The sequence below is a fragment of the Anarhichas minor genome, unplaced genomic scaffold (assembly GCF_050575085.1).
Source record: "Anarhichas minor isolate MPS153535 unplaced genomic scaffold, ASM5057508v1 ptg000040l, whole genome shotgun sequence".
Taxonomy (NCBI): Eukaryota; Metazoa; Chordata; class Actinopteri; order Perciformes; family Anarhichadidae; genus Anarhichas; species Anarhichas minor.
The window spans coordinates 8,011,426-8,024,547 of NW_027466486.1; the positions used below are offsets into that span (position 1 = coordinate 8,011,426).

Genomic DNA, 13,122 nt, shown 5'->3' on the forward strand with positions numbered 1-13,122 from the left:
GACCTATAAGGGGCTGACTCACCCCCACGTTCACTTCACCACTAATATATTCACTTAGTAACGCCCAGAGGATGCGCAGTTCCACCGTGTAAAAATGGCCGCGCACAACAACACGTCCCATGTATGCGTGTTAAAATACAAACGAAGCACACCCACACACACACGCGATCTGACCAGCATGGGTCATGCGGTAACAGAAAAAAACGATGCTAACTATAAAGATACAGGAAGTGGTCCACTGGTTTAATTTGAGCTACAAAATAAGATGTGATGTGTGTGTGTGCGCGTGTGCTGTGCTGGGAAGAAAAGACAAAAAAAAAAGATACACAGACAGAGGCCTGAGTCTTATCAGCGGAAGATTAGTGCAAGAGATAAGGCCTCTAGGCGAGGCGTCGTGTTTAGCCTGTTTGAGGCTTCCTGTCATCATCATTAAGGCCGCTGCAGAACAGAGCAGCCATTTGGAAAGACACCCAATGAGGACGAAGATAAAGGAAGACAGGACCGTTGGTCAAAAACAAGACTGTATTAAGTCTAATGAGCAGCGTAAGCACAATCCAAATGCTGTGGTGAAGACACTTGAATCCAGGCCGTTGGTGAGATGTAGAAACACTGCAGAATGTCATGGCTGTACCAGTGTATAATTATATCTCTTAAGGTTTATTTTCCACAGTAATTATGGTAAAAGTGTGGACGTTTCCTTTAGGGTGTCCACTATACTTAAACATGATAAAGATATATAATAGAGAAGTGTAGTGACGTATTTTTTTTATAAAAGTCAGCAATCATCACATTCAGCAAAAATGATTCAGTTACAGCCTTGTGACTGAGATGTTTCTCATCTAAAACCTTGTACTCTGTCCTCCCCTCTCACTGTCCCATGTAACTACCGTATAAAAAATGTGGAAAGTAATGCCTATTGTCCTCTGAAAACCAAGCAGCATAAACCTGGTCTAATGAGGCAGTGGTTTGCCTTGGAGACGGGGGGAGGGAGGGTTGTCTGCTGAATCTAGCTGGCCGACTGGCTGACAGTAACTGTCTGTGACGCTTTCCTGCCGCAGGAGTCGTAGGCACTAGTGTATTGTGACAGAGTGCAACCTTTAAAGGCCATCGACTGATGTGCAGCAGCGCACACACCCAGCTACTCAGGCCTGTGTCGATCTCCTCCTCTCGTCTGCGGTGAACAGGCCTAAAAGCATCCATGACCACACACACACACACATGTACAGCGCATGAACAATCACACTGTCAACACACAAGAGACACACTTCACAGCTCAACCAAACATGTCTGAGCGCCAACTGTCCCGTGTCCAGTTCGAAAGAAATGCGTCCCTTCATGAGTCTGGAGAAGTCCAGGTTATAATACAGACATCATGTACCTTGTGCATTATCATCAATTACTAAATATGTCGGTCAGTTGCCAATTAGTGTGGCTCTTCAAAGCCATTGGCAGAGACTCTGGATTACTGTAGTCCTCAAAAACTAAATCATCTACTGCCATCTGCTGGACACAGTTGTTTATATCAAAGAATATCAAGAATATCAAGAACTGTTATTATTTATTGACTCCAGCTCTTAGATCCTGTTCTGGCTTTTTGATCTCCTCTGGACGGTCAGGACACAGAAGCAACTCTGCAGGGATTCACGCTGTTTACCTCCTTAAGCTAAACTCATATGACCTCATTGTTATCTTATGTTAAAGATAACCTCAGCCTGCTAATGTTATGCTCTGCATTAGAAAGAAAATGATGGAAGGCAAATTAAAAAAAAGGTAAAACAACAAAAGGAACAAAGAAAACAGGTGGATTGAATAAGCCCGTACAGCTCGGAGATCAGATGACTTCGGACGGGGTGATTGTGTCCGTCTGTGTGCTCGTGTGTTGTACCTCTCATAGATCGTCTTGAGAGCAATCTGGTCCGACACTCCGTCGCTCTCTTCCAAAAAGAGGATGATCCAGGACGTCCTGTAAGGCCACTCTTCTGTCAGGTTGATCCATGACGCCAGACGATCCCAGTTGAAGACGATCTGATTGGCTCGCAACAGACGACCTGTCAACGATGGTGCAGAGCATTAGTGTCTTTTTAATGCCATTTACAAAATCAGAGCGACAGGGCCTCAGTTTGTAGCTTCAAGTCACCGGCTTTAACTGAAAATGACTTGTAGCCCGTTGCTGTGACGCTGATAGCTTGAACACAGCATTAGAAGTCAGTGGTCTGTTATCAGGATCTAAGAAATGTCAAGATGATTTCAACCATAATATGTTATACGTCATAAATCAAATACAATATATTTTGAATACACTAAATCCCATCAGAGCTTTGTTTGTGTATCTTCTTCCTCCTCCATCCTCAGGATGACTAAACTTTACCATTCCATCCCTGTAAAATTTGCTATATTAGGGATAAATAACTTAAATGTTGCAGTTTAAACAAAATGTAGTTTGTTAATATAACGAGAAGAGGTCAGTTTATTCTTTACCGGTGATAGAAACGATGTTGAGCAGCCTCCTCATGGTCTGTGGGCTGATGTCGCTGAACCAGTCCTCGGTCACCAGCAGCTTGGTCAGGTCGAAGGACATCTGTCTGGTGATGGTCCTCTGCATCTGCCGACGCCGGTACGTGTCCTGAAGAGAGGCAGAAATTCAAAGATCAGAAGAGCGAGAATTTGACATGCTTTTCCGCTGGCTTAGCAAAGATTAACATGTTTCCACGACTTTGAGTTGTTTTAATGGAACTTCAACGTATCAGAATGGCAATTATATTCATTATTATGTTTTCTACTATTATGTGGAAACAAGCAATCCTGTCTGTCAAAAAACAGCTGTTTATCAGTTGGAAAGCAGGAGCTGTCTTACAGTCACAGATATAAAACAAGTCCAGCCACAGCTAACGTGAAGCAAAAGTGTTAACATTACTCTTGACCCTTGTACGTTTTATTACTTGGGTGTCGTCCCTGCAAGCTGTGCATCATGAGACAGGAGAGAGGAGTGTCAGGATCACCATGTCGTCTCAGGCCAGGCCACTGTCTAACCATATGCTGTGATATATTAGGGAATACAGGTAGATGTGTGGACAGGGCCTCATGTGCTCATATTCTTGACTTCCTATGCACCCTGTCCATCTTTAACTGTACTTACATTCAATTATCTTACGGTAACATATCAATGGCAGTTCAACTTGTGCCGACTGTAAAGATAATAATCCAGCAAAGGTCTGCATCTTAACCCTATGAGGTGCGAGTGAAACCAATTAAAAGCATTTTGTCCCTCTAACGATCAGCTTCTTCAGTCTTCCCTTCTACATCATCTATCTTTTCCATTAAAAAAAATAAATAAATAAAATAAAAAAAAGATCGTAAGATACGATTTGCTGCAAATACAAATCAAAGAGCCACTGTCCGGAGCCGAACAGTCACGACACGAAAGCGAGCTATTGACACAGATCTAGCAGAGGACATCTGTGATGATATCAGGCGGCCGACATGGTCATGAGCCAAGGCGAGGCTTTTGGTTGACTTTGAAGTCGTAACGCCGGTCTCATGACCCCTTTCACGGGGAGATGACACATATGGCCAGCACTCAGTGAGAACTGAAAAGATCCACCATACAGACAGTCCATTGTGGCTGACTTTTGAATATGTACATTGGTCTTTACTGTAGCTTTACAGCTTCATGGGTTCATTCCGATGATTCGTTTTGTATCTGCTCATTTCTAAGGGTTCTTCTTCTCTTTCATTTTGTAAAAAACGTTATATTTTAAGAAGGTGGTTCTTCTATTTTTGGGAACTGAATCCAGAGTTCCAGGAAATAATTACTTTCCTTAGAAAATGAGGATTCATTTAATCACAATAAGTGGAAATAAGATGGGAGAGATATTCCTAATGCCATCCACGACTTCAAAAGCCACATGAAAATGGAGAGCCACTAATTCATTTTCCCCTTCTGCCCTCATTTTAATCTCCACTTGTAGAAAGAGGGCCCTCCTGCCAAGAGCTAGCTCGTGGCAGAGGGCAAATAAAAAGAGCACGCCGCCCCGTAATAGAAGGGCCAACAACAATAATTGAGGGTACAAGATAAACCCGAGGTACAAACAAATGTCAAACAAACAAACAAGAGAGGGAGGCGGGAAGGAGGGGGAGGGGGAGGGAGAAGGTCTCGCAGGGGGGGAGGGGGAGGGGGGGGGGGGGGGGGGAGGAAGGCATCAGCGACAGCAGCAGTCACTTAGCCTCCTGCCAGCAGACCTGGTGCCAGTGTTTTGTCACAGGGACCCACTGCTGCTAGGCCTTGTCATTAGGCTGTGGCAACGCAGCAGGAAGGATAAACAGTCATTACATCAATTACACCAGGAACCTTGGCCGCATACCGAGCACCTCTCCTTTTGTATCCGTGTGTCTCCTTCTGTCCTCTGGCCTCTGCACTGCCTGCCAAACACCACGCCTGCACTGCCCCCCCCCCCCCCCCTTTCAGGGAGGAGGCCGAAAAGAGAGAGCAGTGAGGATCTCTAAAGGCAACATCTCTAAAGCTAATCCAATCTTTTCTACTCGCATGATGGTGGAACTAACTGCATTTTAATTTTGTTTGATTAATGTGAAGACATTAATTTCCAACTGTATGATATTTCCGGATAACATTTGAGTGTGGCGGGAAAACAAACTATTTTTTCTGTCTCCGCTTTAATTTGGTATCAAAACATTCTCTGCAATTTGTTGTTATTGTGTTTTGATTGTTGTCACGGGTTCGGGCGGGGTGTGAACTGTGTATATTTAGGGTGACAAGTAGAATAAACAACGCTTGATATATTGCCCTTGGTGTATCTTATTTGGATTCATTATAATCCTACTCTTGGACTTGTATTTCTATTATTGCCTGTCTATTACTATTATGATTCCTCCACCCATGTCTCATATTGCATCCCCAGCGTTCTAGACGCGGGGGGGGGGAATACTCTTTGGATTGCCTCTCCCATAGCATTTTGTTTGTGTGCGATAGTTCTTCCCTGTCTTCATTATTAAAGAGCATTGTTGGGGTTGGGGTTGGGGCTGTAGAACCCAACAAAACATTGTATGACATATTGGTCTATTTAGATAAGCACGACTGGATTAACTGTTACCCTGCGGTTTAGGGCGTTCTTGCTGCCAAACTTGGCCTGGTCCACGCTGCTCTGAGACATCTTCCTGTCCATGTCTTCATGCCATCCTGGACAGACAAAAGACAGAAAGAGTTGCCCTTGAATAAACACATTTCAAGTCTCTATTTAAATAGAACTGTATCTGTGCAATCCTCATATATGCGTTTACAATATGTTGTATATTTGCCGTTGTCCTTTACCCTCAGCGGACGAGGTCTCTCCATTGACGGGCGCTGCCAGGCAGAGCCTTTTGGCCGCGCTGAGACCTCTGCTGTTGAGGAATACCGGCAGGTGGACGATGTTCCTCATGTAGTCATGTCCGTTGATGTTGGAGTCTCTCAGCACACTGTTGAGGTTTTGGTTGATGGCTTTGATGATAATATGGGGGTCACTGGCAAAGATGGAGATAAAAGGGCCTTTGGAGAAGAGTACCCTCACCTGGAACGAGAAACCGTGAGTTGGTAAAAAGGAAAATAAAATGATGCTTTCAGGGTCTCTACAGTGTTGCTAACACAGCAGATCCCTCTGTGGAGTGTCCACTACTTTAATATAAAAATGTGAAGTTTACAATCGACAATAACACGACAGCTCGAGGCAACAGTCAGCTGTGGAACTTAAACTTAACGACTCTTGTGAGAGCACATGGTGTTGGGGATTTCCCACTTTGCCAACTAAGGGGCATTGTCCAAGTGTCACAGGACATTGATTTGTGCTTCATGCATACATGGTTTGTTAACCCCTCCTCCCACAGGAGCATCAACTACGGCTCCACCACATGAGCTGCTTCTTTAATGCTCTTCATTTGGTATGTTAATTTATGTAACTTATACAGAAATGTGTATTTCAAAGTGTTTGAATTGCTGAACACAGGATGGTTTCAGAGTGACTAGAGGGTGCTTGTAAAGAATATTACATTCGCACACAGGAGGTTGCCATCTTCACTGGGATTACTTCATCAAATAACAACATTTGGCTTAACGAAATTTTATTACAGCAGCTGAGAGGAAGGATCTCAACTTGGAGGCTCGCTTAGGCAGCTGGGTGGCGGCACAGTGCCGGAGATGTGTGGGCGCTGCGTGCACAGGCGAAAGACCCACGGAGAGTTAAGGCCATATAGCAGCAGCCATTTGTTTGAGGGACAGATGTTGTTGAAAAGTGTAATTGCTCATCAGCCAATAGGAAAGCTGCACTCATCATTTATGTTCCTACGCACAGAAACATGTGCAAACACACACCGTGTCCAGCATCTGCAGAACTTTGTCCTGCTCACAGGCGTCCAGTCCGTCGATGATGACGGTCATGCGAGTCTGGTTCTGGGTAAAGCCATCAATGGTTTTGGCCATTTTTGACATTAGCTCCACTTCCTGCTTCAGAACCTGGTGTGAGACGGGGGAAGAAAATCAATGTCTCAAAAACAAGGAAAGGGGAAAGTGATTGGATTGGGAACTATAGTGTCGTGACTTCACAAGCAAATGGAATGCCCCTTTATCCATGAAAACAGGATGTCGAACGGTTTGCATTTGACTGGGTACAATGAATAAAGTCTATTAGTCTACCTTCATAAATCCTTCACTCTTGAGCCTATGCAAGTTGTCGGCAGCACTGTGCAGCCGTTTCCTCTGGGAGTTGAGGACGGAGTCGGCCACCTGCCACCAGGTCTTACAGTTGAGCAGTAAGGCCAGGCCCACCACACTGGCCATGGCTATCAGCACTGCATTTACTGTCAAATTATCAGGGTCCACCTGGGAAATAAAAGCGTTGAAGCGGATTACTAGGCCGTCCGGTGCCCTTGTGGTAAGAAGGCACGCTGTTTAAACTCAAGTGTCACCGATTCATTCCTCTAACCTACCTTAAAGATGGCCAACAGGGCTATACCGGTGATCAGGCATCCCAGTGTCAAGGCAAACAGCACGAATGAGGGAACACAACATGTCTTCTTCCACTTCTTACCTGAGGAAGGTAGAGGATAATGTGAGAGAGACGCACTTCGATTAAAATATACAATTTTCTATTCACATTGGATTACCATAAATGATGCACATATTAAGACCATTTGAGGAAGAATGGAGTAAAAACTATCTAAACCATTGATTTTTAATATCAACTCCAGATCTGATTGTGACTTTGTGTGCTGGCTGAAAAACGTTACATGACTGGCATCTAAAGTCAAAGATAGAAACCTTGGATCTCATCTTTCTTGAAAACCCTGAAGAGTCTGGTGGCCATGAAGCCAAACTCCCTCTCGCAGGCATCAGAGAGCGTGGCGATCATCTCAGCCATGGAGGTCTCCCCTCCGACACTGGACAGACGATTATAGTCGGTGAACAGGAACCTGTGTGAGAAACAGAAACAATGCTTTTAATTGTTCAGTTACACAGCAAACTTCAGCTGGGACTGGGACTTAAGTATTCATTTGAACAAGATTGTTAAAATTGCAATAACAGATGTAATAATCAAAGGTACTACTCCACCTGTGGAGTTTTAAAACTCATAATAAACGCAGAGTGAGACTGGAATTTGTTTTGTCTTTGACGTGGGGAAATGATAGCAGTTAGTGTGTGTATTTGTGTGTGTGTGTGTGTGTGTCACTGTCACCTGACAGGCAGTGCGCGGGTGGTCTGCTCAGGGAGTTCGGGGGGGTTGACAAACATCAGTTTGAGCAGCAGCTCCAGGTAACCGACCTGGCGAGCCAGACGGGTGCTGATGACCCACGCCCAGCGCCAGCTCTCCCTCTCACGCCGACTTCCAAAGTACACCAACACTGGAGACAGCAGAGGTTCAACCGTTAAGTCCTTTTCATAAACATCACTAAGTTGTCTTCTTTAAAAAAATAAAATCAATAACAATGATAAGTTAAGAAGTTCATGTTGGTTGTATAACAGCACGCTCTAGTGAGAAAAAGCTGTTTCAAACGCATCATACAGAAAAGGTTCATCTTTAACACCAGTGTTGCATTTCTAGCTCATCGGTCTCCTCACCAAAAAAGATGTAGATTAGAGCGAGGAGGCTGAGGGAGACGGCGATAGCCAGCTGGGGATCGACGGTAAAGCCCAGAAGCAAGGCCACTGAGCCGCAGAGCAGCAGCGTGAGAAAGACCACCAGCCACGAGAACTGGAACAATGGCTCTATCTGCTGGCCCGCGAAGGTCTTCATCTCATCTGACGGACAAGAGGGAAGGGGAAAAAATATCTCATGTCACATATTTCAATCAAGTATACGGAAGATAAAAAAAAATATGTGAGGATATGAAGAACAAACCTATTTAGGGTCCCCACTCTTTTCTAGACATACATAAAGTGTTACAGAAGGATTAAGAGAAACGGAGGAAAGGCACCGTCCACAAAGCAAATTTTCCCAATAAGTACTTTTCATGTTTTTATGAGACTGTTTTTGAATGCTGTGGGCTTACTCACCCTCCAGTTTCTTGAGAAGGAAAGACTTCCCGCTGCCCCACTGAGCGTAAAGGCCAACACAGATAGGTGGCTGCATGGTGGGCTCACTGAGGATGTCTGCTAGAGCGCTGCTATACAGGTCATAACCCAACATGTCTCCGTCGGACTCAGAGGGGCCGAGGTGCTCTGAGAGAGAATAGGAGAGACAGAAACAGTTAAATAGTGCAGAAGAAGATAAGAGAAGATAAAGTAAAGCTGTTCATTATTTTCTGATTTCAGTACAATGCAAAGAGCATATTTTGTCACACAATTCGTCCTGAATGAAAAGGAAAAATGGTTCATACTGGCTCCAAATATCTGTGTGAGGATGCTTTTCTGGTGGGTGCAGTCGATGTTGTACGGCGTCTCCCCGGCTTTGTTTGGGCGGTAAAGCAGGCGGCCATCTTTAGGGTTCCTCAGCAGCAGCTCAGCCAACTTCCGGCTGCGGCCTCGAATGGCGATGTGGAGGGGTGTGTCTCCTTTCTGAAGGGAGAAAAACACGGAATAAAGCTGGAAAACACTCAAAAAAAGAAACCCTCAGACCACTAAACTAAAAAATATAATAAAAGTACTGTTGTATGTACTGTGCAAGTATGTTTTAAAAAGTACCTTTTCCACTGCAGACACCTTGGCTCCTTTATCTAGCAGGAGCTCCACTATCTCTATGCTCCTCATCTTTGTGGCTTTGATGAGTGGGGTCTCTCCCTCCTGAAATGCAACAGCACACATCATCAATATCATTCTGAATTTTACATTTACAATGAATCAACACCACATAAGTGAAAAACATACCACTGCTTACACACAATAGTTTTATTTAGAAAGAAAGAAAGGAATAAAGCCTACGGTAGGCTGTTATAAGGTGATATTCACGGTTGTCTGGTTGTTTTGGTCATCAGAGGAACATGATACTTTGGAAATAACAATGAAGGAATTCAAAGGATAACAGAGAGTACGTTCGACTCCTTCACGACTGAGTGTGCCGTACCTTAGTGCAGCTCTCGGTGTCGGGGTTACACTGCAGGATGTCTCTCACCATGGTAGCGTTGCCTTTCTCCACTGCCCAGTAGAGGGCAGTCTTTCCATCCTGACATGGAAAGGACAAAACTATCATGTTTATCTTAGAACAAAGAAACTGTATTGGTGTGTATATATACATATATATATATAGAGAAATACTGTATATATTTATACACACAAACACACATGTACAGGGCATCAAGGAGTGTCTTTATATAGCAATAATACGCGTGTATATTTGTGTGATCCCATGGATTAAAAGTCACTTTACCAAGAAACAACAGAACTAAACAGTATGGAGTAGCAGTGTGACATATCACATAGAGAACACAAGAAGGCCTCATGCCTGTTTTTAAACATTAACAAGGCAGCAAAGACAGTGGGAGAGGAGCTCTCACCAGGCCCCGGACGTCAATATCAGCGTATTTGTTCAGCAGAGCTCGGACTATCTCCACATGACCTCCTCTCACGGCTCCAATCAGCATCGTCTCCCCACTCTGACAGAGATGGTGAAAGAGAGACAGAAAAACATGAATTGGATTTCATTCATATTGTATTACATATCAACTAGTCTTCCACACCATCAAACAGCTGTTGTGCTGCTGCAGGGTGGCCTCACCCTGTCCAGGATGTTGACGTAGGTGCCGGCATCCAGCAGGTCCTGTACGATCTCGGTGTGACCGTCCTTGGCAGCGATGGCCAGGGCTGTGTTGCCATCCTTGTCCGTCATGTTGACATTTGGGTTATTCTTCAGCAGCTCCTTCACAACCTCTGTAGAGCCGCTTTTCACTCCCACAATCAGAGCGGTCATTGAGTTCTGATAAAACAAAGAGGAAGCTATTTAAATGAGCAAATTTCAGGGTCAATGTAACCCAAACATTTCAAAACTACAGATGTTTCTTTCTACTTGACTGGGTGTTAGGGGTTTTTGGTTGGTGTTCAATATAGCACACGGTCAATAATTTATGGCTGGAGATTAACAAATTGTTTTTCCAAAATGTTATCAGTCGATTTCATTGATATATTGTCTAGCGAGCCCAATAACTCATATATTTGTCCGGGCACTAGAGTCTCTAAATCACATCTAAATGAATTGCTCTGCAACATTAGCTACTCTAGTTCCCTCTGATTATTGATGCTATGTATCGAACTATCACATTTTTCAGTTGGTGACAGCACAGATGCAACATGACTCGAAGGAGCACAGATGCGCTGTGTCATAGATGCAATCAATTATTTAATATTGCCGTTTACTAATGAGTTGGTGGCGCTTGGGAGCATTAAATCTTGATTATACTCGGGCGAGAACAGACCGCTTAGTTTGTCATGGCACCCACGATGAACCCAAAACAAAATTAGACTTGCTCAGCTGTTCAGTTTACCAAATCAAATATTGAAACACTACCAAATAATATACTATTTCAAATACGTGCAGAGTCACGTAGGCGTTGTAATGCGGGTATCAGCACTCAAATAACAATTTTCCATATTTTTCCAGACTCTCCAGACGTATCTAAGAACCCCGGCAATAATGTTTTTGTGTCTAACCGACCTATAGGGACAGCACTTAATGGAATTGGTCCAGTATTGAGCGAGAGCGCCGTAAACGGCAGCTGCTCATGGGCTGCAGTGTAATCCCATCAAGGCAATTCCTCACAGTCATTTACTGTGAATCTCGCTCAAGGAGATGTCTTGTTGAGAAATATCCCGAGGTGACGTGCCGCTGTTGGACGACGCTGGAGACGCAAGTCCCGGTGTTTGTCAGTTTGTTGTGTTGGCGCAAAGAAAGCGTAGCTTAAGTGTTTATAATGTCGTGGCTGAATATTCCGATGATTACGACAATGTGAACGAGGGCTTTGAATTTGATGGCCGGCCGTATATATTTGAGCCAGAGTACACGGATAAAGAGCTGCTGTTCAGATTCACAATGAGACTTTTCGTTGAACGGGACTAACAAGGGTCCTTTCCAGAATGTTATCTGACACTTATACTAACGATCTGAACCCGTTAGTGGCAAAAACAAGCTCCTTTAGCGAACCTAACGTTACATTTACGCTCGCAGCTCGTTGGGTGGCTGCCAGTTACAGCGTGATGCTGGACCAAGTTCACAAATTGTTGTCCCCATTCATCACTTGGACACCAAAACATGAGAAAAGAGCGTGAAATGTATGAATGAATGAAAAATGCCATAGTTACCCTTTCAAATCTTCATCATTTTATTATTTGATCAATGAAAATATCATATTGTACTTCAATCTTGACAGATGTACCTCAATTAAAAATGTTCAAAACTGTGTTATTTACAAATATATATGTTTTGTATATAACTATTTAAAACTACAATTGTAGTTCTTCCACTAGATCTCTATTGAATGCTACTGACGAATAGTAAACAACCATTCACAGACAATCTACTTACCGCTCCTTCTTGGTCCACATCGGCCCCGTTGGCCAGAAGGTGCATGACGCTGTCATAGTGGCCCTTCCTGGCTGCCCAGATCAAAGGAGTGGTCCCATACTGCAAAGAAAATGAGAAAATATGTAACAATTTAGTCAAACACCCGGGGAGCTGTGATTAACTGTGCAGGAAGGTAACTAAATAAAGAGAAGAGGGACTTGGGGAACTAGAAGGGCGGATGTGGACCAAAGCAATTGGATCTTTTAATCTAACTACATCTTCTGTGGGATTAAATAAAGAAGTGAATGAACATCTGTCAGTATGTAGTTACCTTGTCGGAGCAGTTGACCTTGGCTCCGTGCTGCAGCAGGAGATGGACAATCTCTGCGTGGCCTCGACCCGCCGCCCAGATAATGGGGTAGACGCTGTACTGTTGGGCCAGAGGAGACGGGTGAAGTCATGCTGACAGTGACTAATGACCAGTGTCAGGCCTGCGCTCGTACTAACGCTTTAAGCCACCTGACACGACTGAAACAGAGGCATCGCACGCTGCAGGTGAAGAGCAGAGCTGTGGTTGCGTTCACAGTTTTGTTACTGTGAAGTTATGTGTCATGTTTTTAACTAGTGAGCTGAAACATTGGATTACATTTACATGGAGCAATCAGAGTAAAGCACATCACGTGAACATTGTATTTAAAGTAAACTGCCCCATCCAGAGACCATGTACTGCAAACATACTTATTGTCTTTGAAGCCAATGATGCCATTATTATTATGGGGGATCTAAGGAAAAGTACATTGTGTCCGATCTTGATACCTGACCAGTGATGTTGGGGTTAGCTCCCTTCTCCAAGAGCAGCTGGACCACATCTGCACGACCTTTATAGGCTCCCCACATGAGAGCGGTCCAACCTCCCTGAGTAGGACACACGCACACAGAACACGGGTGAGTTAGAGAGGAGAGAATGTGTTCATGAATGTAACACACCCCCTACAAATAGAATATATACATTCTGGACGTATTATTTTATCATTACAAGGTGTAAGGGCAGCAACAGTGTTATATTCAAGCAGTACAGGTCAAATCTAAGCAGTTTTTGTGGAAGGAAAATGTGCTATTTACAGCTGGTGTGACACACTTTCCACTG

General features: G+C 44.0%; 1 protein-coding gene across 4 annotated transcripts in view; it reads right to left on the minus strand.

Moving 5' to 3' along the window:
- Nucleotides 1-13,122, minus strand: part of kidins220a (kinase D-interacting substrate 220a) — a 41,942-nt gene that overhangs the window by 21,832 nt on the left and 6,988 nt on the right. For all 4 annotated transcript variants that reach the window (XM_076108700.1, XM_076108703.1, XM_076108701.1 and 1 more), the window contains 19 exons: nt 12,792-12,890; nt 12,307-12,405; nt 11,997-12,095; nt 10,197-10,394; nt 9,976-10,074; nt 9,546-9,644; nt 9,167-9,265; nt 8,863-9,040; nt 8,540-8,704; nt 8,105-8,284; nt 7,722-7,887; nt 7,307-7,458; nt 6,976-7,076; nt 6,683-6,868; nt 6,362-6,502; nt 5,327-5,564; nt 5,109-5,194; nt 2,479-2,623; nt 1,886-2,048 (listed from right to left, as the gene is read on the minus strand). In XM_076108700.1, coding sequence (XP_075964815.1) covers nt 1,886-2,048; nt 2,479-2,623; nt 5,109-5,194; nt 5,327-5,564; nt 6,362-6,502; nt 6,683-6,868; nt 6,976-7,076; nt 7,307-7,458; nt 7,722-7,887; nt 8,105-8,284; nt 8,540-8,704; nt 8,863-9,040; nt 9,167-9,265; nt 9,546-9,644; nt 9,976-10,074; nt 10,197-10,394; nt 11,997-12,095; nt 12,307-12,405; nt 12,792-12,890 — 2,693 coding nt within the window. The remainder of the gene's footprint in view (nt 1-1,885; nt 2,049-2,478; nt 2,624-5,108; nt 5,195-5,326; nt 5,565-6,361; nt 6,503-6,682; nt 6,869-6,975; nt 7,077-7,306; nt 7,459-7,721; nt 7,888-8,104; nt 8,285-8,539; nt 8,705-8,862; nt 9,041-9,166; nt 9,266-9,545; nt 9,645-9,975; nt 10,075-10,196; nt 10,395-11,996; nt 12,096-12,306; nt 12,406-12,791; nt 12,891-13,122) is intronic.